Source organism: Mesoplodon bidens (genome assembly GCF_964165515.1).
Source record: "Mesoplodon bidens genome assembly, chromosome: X".
Classification (NCBI taxonomy): Eukaryota; Metazoa; Chordata; class Mammalia; order Artiodactyla; family Ziphiidae; genus Mesoplodon; species Mesoplodon bidens.
The window spans coordinates 133735905-133753821 of record NC_138163.1 but is presented as its reverse complement, the minus strand read 5'-3'; the positions used below and the strand labels follow the sequence as shown (position 1 = coordinate 133753821).

Sequence of the window (17917 nt, the reverse complement as noted above, 5' to 3'; positions counted from 1 at the left end):
ATTTTGAGTTTATTTTTGTGTATGGTGAGAGGGTGTGTTCAAACTTCATCGATTTACATGTGGCTGTCCAACTTTCCCAACACCACTTGCTGAAGAGACTGCCTTTTTCCCATCGTATATTCTTGCCTCATTTGTCGAAGATTAATTGACCGTAGGTGTGTGGGTTAATTTTGGGGTTCTCTGTTCTGTTCCATTGATCCATATGTCTGTTTTTGTGCCAGTACCATGCTGTTTTGATTACTGTAGTAGTAATTAAAGTAGTAGCTTTGTAGTAGTATTGTCTGAAGTCTGGGAGGATTATGCCTCCTGCCTAAAGCATAATTATAATGTTTCAAAAATACAGCATGGTGGTTAAGAGCGGGGGTTAGCAAACTACAAGCCATGGGCCAAATCTGGCCCTCTGCTTGTTTTCATAAATGAAGTTGTATTGGCACCCAGCCACACCCATGCATGGATGTGTGGTCTATGGCTGCTTTCCCACCACCACAGTAGAGGTGAGCAGTTGAGACAAAATCATCTGGCCTGCAAACCTAGAAATACTGGCTCTCTGGCCCTTTACAGACAACGTTTGTAGACCCTTGGTTAACAGCTTGTACCCTGATTACAGACTCCCCAACTCTGTCACTATGAGCTTTGTGCCCTTGGGCCTTGGTCATGTCATCTGTAAAATGGGATATTAGCACCTACCTTTGTGGGGCTGTCAGGATGAATAAATGAGTTACCATTCGTAAAATGCTTAGACCACTGCCTGACACATAGCTGTGCTAGATAAGGGCTGGCTAAATAAAAATCGTAATTGCTCAGAAAGGGAGCTCGTTAAGTGGGCATTTGTGAGACAGATGGCCAGGGTGAGAGGTGCAGTTTATGGCTATGGAATAGGCAAGGTCAGCTTTGTAAGGTGAACTTGGTAGGGTTAACTAATTCCCACGTAGACTGCCCTGACCTCCACCCCTTAGGCTCAGAGAACTCAATGGGCTCAAAACACTGGGCTGGATCTAATGGACCCTCTGAAATGAGTCCTGGCCAAGGATCACTGCTTCACCCCCAGCCCCCAAATAGCTCTCAGCTATTTGTATTGATGGGCCCAGTCTAGAATCACAAAATGTACAAGGCAACAGGAATTAGTTTAAGTGATGAAGAGCAGGAATTTAGAGTAGGAATTGGAGAACTTATTCTGTAAAGGGCCAGAGAGCTAATAATGTTGGCTTCATGGACCACAGGATTCTGTTTTACCTCCTCAACTCTGCTGTGTGGCTCAAAGGCAGCCACAGACACTGTGGAAAGGAATGAGCCTGGCTGTGTTCCCATAAATAGTTTATTTACAAAAACAGACAGTGGGCTGTAGTCTGCCGACCCATGCTTTAAGGCATGAAAGAGCAGTGTTAGCATAGTAGCTAGCTCTCCCTGGGACCAGGGCTCAATTCTTGCTGTAAATAAAAAATGGATGGAGTTAAAATGAGTAATTTTTTTTATTGGCCGAATGGTAGATTAGATGATTGCTTGGTATATTTCCACTCCCTCCTCTCAACTCCATGGGAAGAAAATATACTTCCCTGCACCAGTAGCCTTGGGCTTGGCCATGTGACTGGCTTTGGCCAGTAAGAAGGTAGCAGACATGATGCAAGCAGTGCTTTGAAATGTGCTTGCATAGTTGGGCTTGCGCTCTTGGGCTCCTTGAGAAGGACATGGCCTGGGTAGCCCACATGTCCAAAGAGGATGAAGAAACCCATAGAACAGACCTAGATCCAACCTCCAGCTTAAAGCAAGGCCCAGTTAAGATTAGCCTTGAGCAGCTAACCCACAGATGTGGGTGTCGGTGAGCAAGAGTAAATTATTGTTGGTTGAAGCCACTGAATTTTGGGGTGTTTGTTATGCAGCATTACTGTAGCAACAGCTGACTGATCAAGATTTTCTGCATATTATTATTCAAGATGGACCCTGGTATGTGTTGATGCTCTGACAAAGTCCAGAATAAGATGTGCCTTTTTATAACTGTAGGACAACATCCATCAACAGATGAATGGACAAAGAAGATGTGGTGTGTGTGTGTATATCCATACACACACACACACACACAGAATGGAATACTACTCAGCCATAAAAAAGAATGAAATAATGCCATTTGCAGCAACATGGATGGACCTAGAGATAGTCATACTAAGTGAAGCAAGTCAAACAAAGACAAATATCATATGATATCACTTATATGTGGAATCTAAAATATGACACAAATGAACTTATCTACAAAACAGAAACAGACTCACAGACATAGAGAACAAACTTTCGGTTACCCAAGGGGAAAGGGGGGAGGGATAAATTAAGAGTTTGGGATTAGCAGACACAAACTACTATGTGTCCAAGAGATGGGGGACAAGGTCCTGCTGTGTGGCGCAGGGAGCTATGTTCAATACCTTGTAATAATCTGGGATGGAGGAGAATGTGAAAGAATATATTTAGATAAAATTGCCTACCATGTGCTTCCGCTTATGACCACTTCCCAGTAATGCCGGCCACTGTCAATGAACACGTTTCCAGCTACGCCGTAGCTGCCTTGGCTGGTGAAGCGTTCAGGCGTGTGGCTCTTTTTGGATGATGACTCGTCACGTTCTACTGTCAAGTTATCGTGGGACACCTTTAGCTTGCGATGTGCAGATTTGGGGTCCAGTTTAAATGGTTGGCCTGGAAACGGGTACAAAACAGAAAGCGGAAGATGAAAAGAACTGTTGATTTTAACATGAGCAAGAACGTATTTTCAGAATCAGCTTTAAAAAGTACAGGAAAAGAGTAACAAGCATGTCCCTGCCATCATGAGCTGGCACTCAGTTCTAAGATGTGGATGCAGGGGTGCTACGCTCACAATTCGACAACAGCACGGGCAAGGATCAACCAGAACATGTGGTGTAAGCTATCCTGGGGGAATCCCAGCCATACACCAGCAGCACAGGTACATACTGGCTGAACAGCATCCGGGAAGGGAGGAGAAGATGAAGGCTTCATTTTCAACCATTCCCATGTTCAGTCAGCTTCAAATGGGTTCATGCTCAGTAGACTTCAGACCAGAAACCAAACAAATCAAGACTGCAGGTTTTCATGTACAGAATATTCTACAGGCTTATATTACTTTGAGATTGTTCCAAATTAAAGTATTCCTCTCATGAGCTTACAATGACTATAAAGTTGTCTATTTTTCAGCCCACAAGATCAGGCAAACAATGCGATGGTGACACCTGGGTTTTGCCTTGTGAGTTCATTTGTATATATAAGAAGGTCCTCTCTCTTTCACATTTGTGTTTTGAAAATTGAACCGTTACAAAATCTTGGGAGAATCGCACCTGAACATCTTGCTGTTAACTGTTACTTCTCCGAGAATTCACCATTGGTGTGGAGGCCACCCTGTCATTCAAAACAACGTTGGTACAAGGCACTTAAAGGCAGGAAATGAGTTACAACGTGATGCAAACACCATGGTGTTCAAACTCCACAGCCACTGGTGCAGCTGGGAGGCTGCTTCCGTGCAGTGCACGGGTCTCAGACAATCACAGGAAAAAGTCTGGTAAATCTGCCTGTGGCAATACACGATGGCTGAGAAACTGAGGCAGCGAGCCTGGAGCAGTGTGTGTGACATCGCATGCAGGTAGGCCAAAGGATTTCTAGTCGCTGCTTGGATACAGACATGACATCAGCACTTCTAAAATCCTTTCTTTTAGATCGGGGACCAGCATACTTTTTCTGCAAGAGGCCAGATAGGAAATATTTTCAGCTAGGTTGGCCATGTGGTTCCTTCTGGGGCCATTTAACACTGCAGTCCTCGCGTGGAGACAGCCAGAGACATAGGTAGACAGACGGGCGTGGCTCTGTGCCACTAAAAGTTTATTTACAAAAACAGGCAGCTGAATCTGGCCCACGGGCTGTAGTTGGCTGACCCATTTTAGATTTCTGTTCATATCAAAGAAAAGCTTAAAGGGGAGCTGAGAAAATCCTCAAGTGCTCAGCAGGCAGTGGGTATTCTCAAAGGCTGTAAGACCGGCTGGATTCCATGTGTAGTTTAAATTTTGGCTTGGTTTGTTTACAAAAAAAAAAATTTGTCCTCAGGAATGATCACACCAGCAACTATTAGGGATAAAGTATGAACTAAGACAAGAGGAGTCTGAAGATAGTTTGGCTTAAAAGGTGTGATAAACCATAATGGAAAAGGACATGAAAAAGAATGTATATATAACTGAATCACTTTGCTGTACAGCAGAAATTAACACAACATTGTAAATCAAGTATACTTCAATAAAATTGGAAAAAAAGAAAAAAAAAAGGTGGAAGATAGAACGTGCATAAAAATAATTGGACCCGGGCTTCCCTGGTGGCACAGTGGTTGAGAGTCCGCCTGCCCATGCAGGGGACACAGGTTTGTGCCCCGGTCCGGGAAGATCCCACATGCCGCGGAGCGGCTGGGCCCGTGAGCCATGGCCGCTGAGCCTGCGTGTCCGGAGCCTGTGCTCCACAACAGGAGAGGCCACAGCAGTGAGAGGCCCGCGTACCGCCAAAAAAAAAAAAAAGAAAAAAAAATTGGACCCTAATGGGGGGATTAGGAAGGCATTCCATAAAGGCACGCACCCATCATTGACCGTGAAGGCTGTGTTCTGCTTGCTCTTCTTCCAGTGAGGAAGATCAGAACGTTAGAGCCATTGAAAAGACTGTACTTATAATGGTGAACTACATCGTGTTTGCTTCAGCTCCCAGCCTCACTGACACAGGCATGGAGCAGGGTCATGCCATCTGATGTCAGGCCCAACCCCCTGCCTTCTCGGAACAAATTCCACTTGGCCTCGGATGTGTTTCTCAAGGAAACTATGACCTACTCTGTCTAGGTTCAAGGCTTTTGCTTTGATGAGGGCAAATTAGCACAGGGAACAAATTAATCATTGACTTGGCTAAAGAATTCAATGCACTGTAGGACTTGTACACCTAAGAGTTTGACAAACTACAGCCCGCAGGCCAGATTCAGCCCACTGCCTGTGTCTGTCAATAAAGTTTTGATGAAGCATGGCCATGCCGTGCTTTTTGCACGACAGAGTTGAATACCTGTGACCAAGACCATCTGACCTGCACAGCCCCAAATAGTTACTATTTGGCACATTACAGAAAAAGTTTACCAACCTCTTGTACATAAGTTAATAACATCTGGTCAATGACTGCATGTGTAGACGTAGAAGATGACATTACCTGTCTATATGAAATGAATACATTATCTTTGGTCAAACCGGTGAAGCACAAACAAGATGTCTCTTAGATCTACTCTATAGAATTAACCTCAGTGTACGTATATATTCATTTTTTTTCTTAGTTACTCTCTGAGGACGGTTACTTCTTTACCAGCAGAAACATGGAGAGGAGAAATTAGCTTATGTTTAAGAGTTAGGTATCTTAAACACGTATACCTGGAATAAAGTTACTTGACTACTGAAATCAAGGATTTGGGTTACATGAGGGTTTCTCTTAAAAAGTAGTTCCTGTTGACTGGCTGGCAACCCGACAGCCATCTGGAGTAAGAGAATTCCTGAAGAAAAGAGTTAGTAATTTGCTATTCTGCTATGGAAAAGAATGCTGTCTGCCAGTTACAGCGCCCCGACTCTGTGTCAGGCTTGGAACCGAGAGGAATCTGATGCAAAACCCAAGATTGCGCACTGGCTCTTTGCTTGCTTTCTGAGGCTGTCAGCGATACCTGCGACAGAGAAAAGGAAAAGAAGCGGCGCTAGAGGCAGCTGAAAGGAGAGCAGATGAGAGACGACAGCTCTGCTGAGCTGGCGGCACCTACTGTTTGTCTTCAACTTCCCAGGCTCACTGCTGCGGCTGCCCGCCTGGTTGATGGCCTTGACAATGAAGATGTACTTGGTGCCGCTCTGCAGACCGTGGACGGTGTAGTGGTTCTGCTTGATGTTGGGCACGATCATCCAGCTATCGGCCGAGTTACACAGACCTGCAAAGCCAAGCAGACGTGATGGGTTGTTTGGTGCGTGCACGGGGTAGATCTGCATCACATTAAGGTCTCAGGATTTTCGGTTCTTTGAACCGCAAGTGGAGAGCTTTGTCACTTCGTAGGGAGACCAGCAATCAACTCGAGTGCTCAGTGTCCTGCCTATAACTAGGATGGCAACCTGTATTTATTATTATATATTCCTGCTGTGTGCTCTCAGTGGAAAGACCAACTAAGATGATTATATTGCAGATCCTGTTCCGTGCGGCTAGGAGCAGCAAGGACTGTTCTGTCCAGGATCTTAAGCACCGTCTAGGTGCACGATGTGTGACTAGGTGCTGTGGGATGAAAAGCAAGCAAGTAACCACGGATCCCTTCCCCAGTTCTCATGATGATCGTTCAGTTTTTTTGTTTTTTTTTTTTTTGCGGTACGTGGGCCTCTCACCGTTGTGGCCTCTCCCGTTGCGGAGCACAGGCTCCGGACGCGCAGGCTCAGCGGCCATGGCTCACGGGCCCAGCCGCTCCGCGGCATGTGGGATCTTCCCGGACCAGGGCACGAACCCGTGTCCCCTGCATCAGCAGGCGGACTCTCAACCACTGCGCCACCAGGGAAGCCCGATCGTTCAGTTTTTGATCTCATCAATTTTGAGACTCAGAAGGTGAGAGACCCGGGTCACGTATGAGAAACTGACTTCACTAACGCAGATGCCGTAGGTTGCGTTTTTTTGCCTCTCCTTCACCCTGCCCTGGATCCATGTCTAGGTGACTTTGCAGTTGCTCCTTCTAAAGACATGGGGTAGATTCTCTTACCTCACAGCTTTGGATTTGGCCACGTGACCTGCTCTGGCCACTAGAATGAGGCTGAAATGATAACGCGCCAGTGGCCAGAGGAGGCACTACACGGCCTTGAGGGTTTGTTGCCCCCTCGTGCCACTGCCACAGGGACTGCCATAGGGAGAAAGTGCCCGATAACCTGCTCGTCTCATCGACTGCCCAGCCGATTTGGGAGTGAGACCAGCAGAGACTGGCCAGCAGCAGGGCAACTTCTGACACGGGACCGAAGCAAATGCTCGTTGGGGTTGTTTGTGACCCAGTACTCTCCTGGTCGTACTTCAGGACATGTGTCCCTAAGAGAACCCTGGCGTGGCAGCACCTGAGGGCAGCTCAGGGCCCAGGGTGGCTCTGAGACAAGCATCAACAGGAACTGTGACCAGCTGCATCCCTAGCATGGCTCGTTCCAGAGACGAGCAGGGCTGCTCCCCTGGCTGCATTCTGCAGGACGTGGTTTGAGGGGCAGGCTGTGGATTTAGGAGGCTTTGGAAGAACATGTACGAAAGAGGAAGCCGTCTTGCTTTTCAGCTGGCTGATGCTGAAAACGTTTCTTTGGTCCTGGGCCCGACTCCCCGCTCCGCCCATCCATCTCCATGCTAATCGAACCTTTTCCCAGCCCCCTGGTGCCTGGGCTGTCATGGCGTTTCCTGACTCTGGTGAATTTCCTTCACCTATTCTTGCTAGAGGGCTGGGCCCCTCCACTTCCTGAGGGGCGCTCAACGTGCCTTCCCTCCTTCCCTTTCAGGGGATTTGCAAGTCAAAGGGTTAGTTCTTTTGATCTTGAGGCAACTTACACCTTAACTATATGCCCAAGAAGCAGTCCCTTCATCTTTCTTCGGTCTTACCTCTTTGAGACTCTAATAAAACATTTCTGTAGAAAGAAACTCACAAACACATATCCCTACTAACCCACAAACACCTGCATAGCATTTCAAGATGTTCACGGCCCCGTGACAGCTGTTTCTGAATCCTACTAAATACCGTCTCCGACTTTTTAGTTCAACATTGTTCATGTTAGTCTCACAGTTGAGACGAACGTGAAAATATTTTGTTAACTGTGAAAATTCACCTCCTACGATTTGTATCTTGGGTGCACAGTATTTGCAGGTGCACTTCAGTGAGTCTTAAAATAAGCAAACATATATATAGTCACATACATGAAAAAGCCTGTGAATTGGCTTTCACCTCTTTTCACTTCCATCTGTAAACATTTAAACCAGGAGGACTGCAAGACTTGACAGAGCCGCCATAAAGCAAGGAAATGATGTGAGACACACAGAATGGGTTGGGTGTGGTGTGCTTGTTTTCGGAGACATAACAGAGCAACAAAGGCACCATCCCCCTAGCCCCAATTTCCCCCTAATTCTCCGACCAGTTCTCACTTGTATTAGACCCAGGTGAACATCCACAAATAGCTTAGTAACGTGGGACTCTCCCAATTACATATCTCTTTTGATACTTTCTCACCTTCCCTTTTTCTTGAATACAGCAGTAACAAACTCAATGCTTCCAGACAGTGCCACAACCAAATAGTAGATTTTGATCCACCCAAAATTGGATCTCAGCTCTGGGCTCCAAGAAGACTGTAACTCACTTTATTATTATTATTTTTTTGAATTTTACTTTTTATACAGCAGGTTCTTATTAGTTATCTATTTCATACGTATTAGTGTATCCATGTCAATCCCAATCTCCCGATTCATTCCCCCCCCCAACCACCTCCCATGCTTTCCCCCCTCGGTGTCCATACCTTGGTTCTCCACACCTCTGTCTCTGTTTCTGCCCTGCAAACCGGTTCACCTGTACCATTTTTCTAGATGCCACATGTAAGTGTTAATATACGATATTTGTTTTTCTCTTTCTGACTTGCTTCACTCTGTATGACAGTCTCTAGGTCCATCCATGTCTCTGCAAATGACTCAGTTTTGTTTCTTTTTATGACTGAGTAATATTGTATTGTATATTGTATATACGTACCACAACTTCTTTATCCATTCGTCTGTCGATGGGCATTTAGGTTGCTTCCAGGATGTGGCTATTATAAATAGTGCTGCAGTGAACACTGGGGTGCATGTGTCTTTTTGAATTATGGTTTTCTCTGGGTATATGCCCAGTAGTGGGACTGCTGGACCATATGGTAATTCTATTTTTAGTTTTTTAAGGAACCTCCATACTGTTCTCCATAGTGGCTGTATCAAGTTACATTCCCACCAACAGTGCAAGAGGGTTCCCTTTTCTCCACACCCTCTCCAGCATTTGTTGTTTGTAGCTTTTCTGATGATGCCCATTCTAACTGGTGTGAGATGATACCTCATTGTAGTTTTGATTTGCATGTCTTTAATAATTAGTGATGTTGAGCTGCTTTTCATGTGCCTCCTGGGCATGTGTGTGTCTTTGGAAAATAAGTTCTATGTAGGTCTTCTGCCCATTTTTTGATTGGGTTGTTTGGTTTTTTTGACACTGAGCTGAAGGAGCTGTTTATATATGTTTTAGAGATTAATCCTTTGTCTGTTGATTCGTCTGCAAATATTTTCTCCCATTCTGAGGGTTGTCTTTTTGTCTTGTTTATAGTTTCCTTTGCTGTGCAAAAGTTTCAGTAGGTCCCATTTGTTTATTTTTGTTTGTATTTCCATTTCTCTAGGAAGTGGGTCAAAAAAGATCTTGCTGTGATTTATGTCAAAGAGTGTTGTGCCTGTGCTTTCCTCTAAGAGTTTTATTGTGTCTGGTCTTATATTTAGGTCTTAAATCCTTTTTGAGTTTGCTTTGTGTATGGTGTTAGGGAGTGTTCTAATTTCATTCTTTTACATGTAGCTGTCCAGTTTTCTCAGCACCACTTATTGAAGAGGCTGTCTTTTCTCCATTGTATATCCTTGCCTCCTTTATCAAAGATAAGGTGAGCATATGTGTGTGGGTTTATCTCTGGGCTTTCTATCCTGTTGCATTGATCTATATTTCTGTTTTTGTGCCAGTATCATACTGTCTTGATTACTATAGCTCTGTAGCATAGTCTGAAGTCAGGGAGCCTGGTTGTTTGAGCTCCGTTTTTTCCCCTCAAAATTGCTTTGCCTATTTGGGGTCTTCGGTGTCTCCATTACAAATTTTAAGATTTTTTTGTCCTAGTTCTGTAAAAAAAAAAAAAAAAAAAGGCCATTGGTAATTTGACAGGGATTTCACTGAATCTGTAGATTGCTTTGGGAAGTATAGTCATTTTCACAATATTGATTCTTCCAATCCAAGAGCAGATGGTATATGTCTCCATCTGTTTGTGTCATCTTTGACTTCTTTCATCAGTGTCCTATAGTTTTCTGAGTACAGGTCTTTTACCTCCTTTGGTAGGTTCCTTCCTATGTATTTAATTGTTTTTGTTGCAGGGGAGAATGGGATTGTTTCCTTCATTTCTCTTTCTGATCTTTCGTTTTTGGTGTATAGGAATGGCAGAGATTTCTGTGCATTAATTTTGTATCCTGCAACCATACAAAATTCATTCATTAGTTCTAGTAGTTTTCTGGTGGCATCTTTAGGACTGTCTATGTATAATATCATGTCACCTGCAAACAGAGACAGTTTTACTTCTTCTTTTCTGATTTGGATTCCTTTTATTTCTTTTTCTTCTCTGATTGCTGGGACTAAAACTTCCAAAACTATGTTGAATAAGAGTGGTGAGAGTGGACAGACTTGTCTTGTTCTCTTTGATCTCTTCAGTGATTTCTTGGTTATTTAGTAATGTAGTGTTTAGCCTCCATGTGTCTGTGGTTTTTATGTTTTTTTCCCTGTAATTTATTTCTAATCTCATAGTGTTGTGGTTGGAAAAGATGCTTGATATGATTTCAATTTTCTGAAATTTACCAAGGCTTGGTTTGTGACCCAAGATGTGATCTGTCCTGGAGAATGTTCCATGTGTACTTCAGAATAAAGTGTATTCTGCCACTTTTGGGTGAAATGTTCTAAAAATATCAATTAAATCTAGCTGGTCTATTGTGTCATTTAGAGCTTGTGTTTCCTTGTTAATTTTCTGTCTGGATGATCTGTCTATTGGTGTAAGTGAGGTGTTAAGGGTCCCCCACTATTACTGTGTTACTGTCGATTTCCTCTTTTATAGCTGTTATCATTTACCTTACGTATTGAGGTGCTGCTATGTTGGGTGCATATGTATTTATAATTGTTACATCTTCTTGGGTTGATCCCTTGATCATTATGTAGTATCCTTTCTTGTCTCTTGTAACATTCTTTCTTTTAAAGTCTATTTTATCTGATATGAGTATTGCTACTCCAGGTTTCTTTTGATTGCCATTTGCATGGAATATCTTTTTCCATCCCCTCACTTTCAGTCAGTCTGCATGTGTCCCTAGGTCTGAAGTGGGTCTCTTGTAGGCAGCACATATAAATATGGGTCTTGTTTTTGTATCCATTCAGTGAGCCTGTGTCTTTTGGTTGGCACATTTAATCCATCCATGTTGAATGTAATTATCGACATGTATGTTCCTATGACCATTTTCTTAATTGTTTTGTGTCTGCGGGTCCTTTTTTTCTCTTGTGTTTCCCACTTAGAGAAGTTCCTTTAGCATTTGTTGTAGAGCTGGTTTGGTGGAGCTGAATTCTCTTAGCTTTTGCTTGTCTGTAAAGCTTTTGATTTCTCCATTGAATCTGAATGAGATCCTTGCTGGGTAGAGTAACCTTGGTTCTAAGTTCTTCCCTTTCATCACTTTAAACATATCATGCCACTCCCTTCTGGCTTGCAGAGTTTCTGCTGAGAAATCAGCTGTTAACCTTATGGGAGTTCCCTTGTATTTATTTGTTGTTTTTCCCTTGCTGCTTTCAATAATTTTTCTTTGTCTTTAGTTTTTGCCAATTTGATTACTATGTGTCTTGGCGTGTTTCTCCTTGGGTTTATCCTGCCTGGGATTCTCTGCGCTTCCTGGACTTGGGTGGCTATTTCCTTTTCCATGTTAGGGAAGTTTTTGACTATAATCTCTTCAAATATTTTCTCGGGTCCTTTCTCTCTCTCTTCTCCTTCTGGGACCCCTATAATGCGAATGTTGTTGCATATAATGTTGTCCCAGAGGTCTCTTAGGCTGTCTTCCTTTGTTTTCATTCTTTTTTCTTTATTCTGTTCCACAGCAGTGAATTCCACCATTCTGTCTTCCAGGTCATTTATCCGTTCTTCTGCCTCAGTTATTCTGCTATTGGTTCCTTCTAGTGTAGTTTTCATTTCAGTTATTGTATTGTTCATCTCTGTTTGTTTGTCCTTTAATTCTTCTAGGTCTTTGTGAAACATTTCTTGCATCTTCACTATCTTTGACTCCATTCTTTTTCTGGAAGGTTGCCTATCTCTACGTCATTTAGTTGTTTTTCTGGGGTTTGATCTTGTTCCTTCCTCTGGTACATAGCCCTCTGCCTTTTCATCTTGTCTATCTTTCTGTGAATGTGGTTTTTGTTCCACAGGCTGCAGGACTGTAGTTCTTCCTGCTTCTGTTGTCTGCCCTCTGGTGGGTGAGGCTATCTAAGAGGATTGTGCAAGCTTCCTGATGGGAGGGACTGGTGGTGGGTAGAGCTGGGTGTTGCTCTGGTGGGCAGAGAGCAGTAAAACTTTAATCTGCTTGACTGCTGATGGGTGGGGCTGAGTTCACTCCCTGTTTGTTGTTTGGCCTGAGGCCATCCAGCACTGGAGGCCACAGGCTCTTTGGTGGGGCTAATGGCGGAGGCTGGGAGGGCTCATGCCGAGGAGCACTTCCCCGAACCTCTGCTGCCAGGGTCCCTGCAGTGAGCCACAGCTCCTCCCCGCCTCTGCAGGAGCCCCTGCAACACCAGCAGGTAGGTCTGGTTCAGTCACCTATGGGGTCACTGCTCCCTCCCCCTGGGTCCGGATGCGCACACTACCATGTGTGTGCCTTCCAAGAGTGGAGTCTCTGTTTTCCCCAGTCCTGCAACCAAATACAGCTAGCCTTCAAAGTCTGATTCTCTGGGAATTCCTCCTCCCATTGTCAGACCCCTAGGTTGGGAAGCCTGACATGGGGCTCAGAACCTTCACTCCAGGGGGTGGACTTCTGTGGTATAAGTGTTCTCCAGTCTGTGAGTCACCCACCCAGCAGTTATGGGATTTGATTTTACTGTGATTGTGCCCCTCCTACCGTCTCACTGTGGCTTCTCCTTTGTCTTTGGATGTGGGGTATCTTTTTGGGTGAGTGCCAGTGTCTTCCTGTTGCTGACTGTCCAGCAGTTAGTTGTGATTCAGGTGCTCTCGCAAGAGGGCATGAGCGCATGTCCTTCCGCTCTGCCATCTTCTCACCAAATCCAAATGTTTTTAAAACAAGCTTTGTATGGATGGAGTGGGTGGGATATATATGTTGTCAAGCAAATCTTAACCCCAAACTTAATTTTTTTCCAGTTTCTGTTTTCCCACTTGCTTTATCCAATATTCTTTTTCCATCCCTTAATGATCCCTCAGACTTATTTCACAACTTCCCAGTTACTTTCAAACTCAATGCACATTGCACCTGTTGCCCTTTCCCCAGCATCGGCTTGACCTGTGCTTTGGGGAGCTACAGTGGGCCAGACGGTGTTCCACTCTTCTGCTCTTTGTGCCGCTCTAAGCACTCGAAATCGAGACAAGGGGCCTTGTATGTCTCTCGGACACCTTTTTCTTCTCCCACTTCTAAGCTGTAGATTCTCCACTCACTGCAGTGAGCTTCTTCTTTGACTCAGGGTTTCTCTGCTACCTCATGCCAACTTTAGGAACCCCTCTGGCGTTGACCTTCTCTGTGCAGTATGGTGTGCTCACGCCCATGCAGAATCCTCTCGTCTACAGCCTCATTAAAGCATGGTTTTTCTTACCCTCCTTGTCACTGACCCCCGCCAAGTGAAGCCTCTTCTTAATTGCCTGGCTGTCCAGAGGTTAAGACTCCGTGCTTCTACTGCAGGGGGCGTGGGTTCGATCCCTGGTCAGGGAACTTTTACTCCCAGCAGTGCCTCCCTGGGCGGATCCTGAGCAAACCCAGGTCCCGTCAGCATGGACGTAGCCCCAGGTTCTCCTGAAGCCCAAATCCTAGCGAGTACTAGGGAGACTGAACTCCTGTTGCACGGAAGCTGGCCCCTCTAGTCCCAAAGCGGAAGCCCTGGCAGGACGTGTAACTCACTTTAGATATTTAATAAGAGCATTACACTGGTAATAAAACAACAGACACAGAAAACAAACTTAGAGTTACCAAAGGGGAAGGGAGGGAAGGGACAAATTAGGAGTTTGAGATTAACATATGCACACTACTCTATATAAAACAGATACTCAACAAGCTTCTACTCTATAGCACAGGGAACTCTACTCAGTATTCTGTGATAACCTATAAGGGAAGAGAATCTGAAAAAAAATATATATGTGAAACTGCATCACTGTGCTGTGTACACCTGAAACTAACACAACATTGTAAATCAACTATACTCCAATAAAAAATTAATGAAAAAACAGAACAAAACGATGAGCTTTTCCATTGCCTAGGACAATCCACTCATATTCCTAGACCTTTGTCAACAGCAGTCTGGCACAAATGCCAACAGTAACAGCATTCAGCAGAATCAAATGAGAATCCTATCAATGTCACTGTGTTTACACTGTTCCTATTTGATTGCATATGTTACAGCGAAATGAGTATTGTGGCCAAAGAAAGCAAATGTAAAAATGTTTCAATAAACTTTACATCACTGTACAAGCCCAAAGCTGGGTTTAATGCGGTGGCGGAATGCTTTCAGCAACATCATAAAGCAGATGTCTGAAATTGCTGCAAAGTCCAACTTGGCTTACAATCCGAAGTCTTAACCCAACAAAAAAAGATTTAATGTTTCAGAAAACTTTTCCAAACCAAAAGAGGGACCCTGACCATCCTGATTAGTTGGTGAACAGGTCACTATTTTACTTGGATATTAAAAGAACAAAATGTTTATGGAGTAGTAAAATTTGATTGGATAACTTTACCCTGGGACCATCTGCTTTGATGAATGCTAACTCTAACTATTTAGGCTTACCTTTATATTATTATTATGGCCAAGGTCATAACTGAGAGGTTGATTACAAATGCCAAGAAAGCAACATCGACCATTCTCTTGCGGGGGCTGCAGTCAGTGGGATGGCTCGGAGTATACCATTATTGCATTGCTAGTGTTGGTCTAGTGCCAGCACCACTTAACTTCTTGCATATGGTGCCAAGCACCAGACTTCTCTGCCTTGATACCCCACTGTGTTGAGACCGTTGACCAGGTTTTATTCATCACTTTATGAAACATCCATATAACTGTCCTGACTGAAACTTCTACTTTTCTCTAAATTCGTTTCCAGTCATCTTTGAGGGGATGCCAACATTCACCTTCTCCAATTCAGCTTGAAGTATTCAAACAACAGTGGAACTTGGAAGATGGTGAGTTCATAATACAATAATTGAGTTTTGTGCTTTTCTCTCTCATCCACAATGGGCCAGAAGCATCTCCCTACATAATGCCGCTCCTTACAAGATCCTAATTACGTTCGGGACTTCAGAGCCTGTACAGCAACTGCCTGTCATCTTACGGTAAAACATTATGTACAAAACATTATGCAACACGGACACCCCTCAGAGAGGCTGCACATCAGCTTCTAACACCCTTTGTTTCTTTGAACAGATTGGACATAAGTGAACATTCTTTTCCTTCTTCTCAATCCACATAGTATATGTTTCATAACTTTCATGAATGTTTTCAAAATGACTAAAACAAATTAAATACAGATAACTGCTTTGCCATGAAGGCTTGAAGACACGGATCTTTTGACTTTTGCCAATAATAAAAATAATAGGCTGCTGGGAGAAGGCTCCAATTGAAGATTTTCAATGATGCATTAAAAGTAGTTTTGGCAAAAACTGTAAAATTGAATACATATCTATCTCTCAATAAGCAACTCGTTAACATCTGTAGTCATAAGATAAAAAGTTAACTGTCATTAATTTGGCATTTGAGTGTATGAATTTGATTAGAGATAGTCTTTTTACAAGATTAAAAAGCTCCATAGATAGTATCGAATTCTCCTTCACTAAAGTCACTTGAGGGCAATTAACCAGAATTTATTATGACAAGTGAAGGAACTGTGACCTAGGGACAGTAAAAGACTGCCTAGTGGCACATGGAGCTACAGCCAGCTTTGGAGTATTCTTTCTCCTTCTTTCCAGTAGAGTTTGTACTCTTAGATCTTATCATTCAAGAGAACATCTGCAAAGGATAGTCCTTTCAAATGGTAGGATAGAAGAACAAACAACATGCAAGGAAGGCCTTTCACACGAAGACTGTGTAAAATGCCATCATGCAGATGATCCTGGCAGATTGCATGATTGACCTTTATGATACGACAAAAAATATAACGACGGGTGAGTCTAGGCTATATTTTTGTAGGAACAGTAACTTCGAATAGCTATGTGCTAACGCTGGCAAACACAGGGCTAAGACCTTTACTTTTAATGTCTCAGCCATGTGAAGTTAAAACATTACCTCTTCTTACAGATGAAGAAACAGAGGATGTTCAATGATTTGCCCCAAATTATAGAGCTAGTGAGGTCCAAAGCTGGGATTCAAATCCAGATCTCCCTCAATCACTACAACTCTGCGTAATAGTTAAGAAAAAAATTATCTATGGCCAAAAAGCACATGAAAAGATGCTCTACATCACTAATTATTAGAGAAATGCAAATCAAAACTACAATGAGGTGTCACCTCACACTGATCAGAATGGCCATCAAAAAATCTACAAATAACAAATGCTGGAGAGAGTGTGGAGAAAAGGGAACACGCTTGCACTGCTGGTGGGAATGTAAATTGGTGCAGCCACTATGGAGAACAGTAGGGCGGTTCCTTAAAAAACTAAAAATAGAACTACCATACGACCCAGCCATCCCACTCCTGGGCATAGATCAGGAGAAAATCATAACTTGAAAAAAACATGCCCCCCAACGTTCATTGCAGCACTATTTACAATAGCACAGACATGGAATCAACCTAAATGTCCGTCGACAGAGGAATGAATAAAGATGTGGTACATCTATACCATGGAATAGTACTCAAGCATAAAAAAAGAATGAAATAATGCCATTTGCAGCAACAGGGATGGACCTAGAGATTATCATACTAAGTGAAGTAAATCATAGAGAAAGACAAGTACCATATGATATCATTTCTATGTGGAATCTAAAAAAAATGATACAAATGAACTTACGTACAAAACAGAAACAGGCTCACAGACTTCAAAAACAAACTTGGGGTTACCAAAGGGGAGAGGTCAGGAGACGGGTGGATTAGGAGTTTGGGCTTAACAGCTACACACTATTATATATACAACAGACAACCCACAAGGACCTACTGTACAGCACAGGGAACTCTAGTCACTATTCTCTAAAAACCTATATGAGAAAAGAATCGGTAAAGTAATGGATATATGTATCTGTATAACTGAATCACTTTGCTGTACACCTAAAACTAACGCTGCATTGTAAATCAGCTACACTCCAATATAACATAAAGATCAAATTACAAAAGAAAAGAAAAAATAATCTGAGAATGTTTACATCTCAGTTATTTTTAATCTGAATTTATTCTTGCATTGTTGCAATTTGATCCTGTAGGCCTTGGGACTTCACTCTACTGCTTTAATAGACATTAAAGAGACAAACAAATGCTGATACTAACAAGCTGACTAGAGTACCCCAGTGAGATGAACAACTGCAGTTTCACTGGTTTCCATCTGTCCTGGGAGAACAGGGCTTTTCAGCATCTACGTTTTAAATAAGGCAGATATAGCACAGATATAGTTCTCTGTGTATAGCAGAGAACTCTACTCAGTATTCTGTAGCAACCTATATGGGAAAAGAATCTGAAAAAGAATGGATATATGTATAACTGAATCACTTTGCTGTACACCTGAAACTAACACAACATTGTAGATCAACTATACTCCAATATAAAATAAAAATTAAAAATACTAGATTAAACAAGGACCTACGGTATAGCACAGGGAACTATATTAATTATTTTCCATTATAGGTTCTTACAAGATAACCTGAAAAAATAACTGAAACTTTGCTGTACACCTGCAACTAGCACAATATTGCAAAT

At 43.0% G+C, this 17917-nt stretch overlaps 1 protein-coding gene and 1 long non-coding RNA gene across 4 annotated transcripts in view; one reads left to right on the top strand and one right to left on the bottom strand.

The window, feature by feature from the left end:
* MID1 (midline 1) overlaps positions 1-17917 on the bottom strand; it is a 183177-nt gene that overhangs the window by 8479 nt on the left and 156781 nt on the right. For both annotated transcript variants that reach the window (XM_081221958.1, XM_081221959.1), the window contains exons 8-9: positions 5810-5971; positions 2472-2679 (exon numbers count right to left, since the gene is read on the bottom strand). In XM_081221958.1, coding sequence (XP_081078084.1) covers positions 2472-2679; positions 5810-5971 — 370 coding nt within the window. The remainder of the gene's footprint in view (positions 1-2471; positions 2680-5809; positions 5972-17917) is intronic.
* Positions 1-17917, top strand: part of LOC308608663 — a 170963-nt gene that overhangs the window by 138231 nt on the left and 14815 nt on the right. For both annotated transcript variants that reach the window (XR_014014207.1, XR_014014208.1), the window contains exon 3: positions 15123-15201. This is a non-coding gene — a long non-coding RNA (uncharacterized lncRNA). The remainder of the gene's footprint in view (positions 1-15122; positions 15202-17917) is intronic.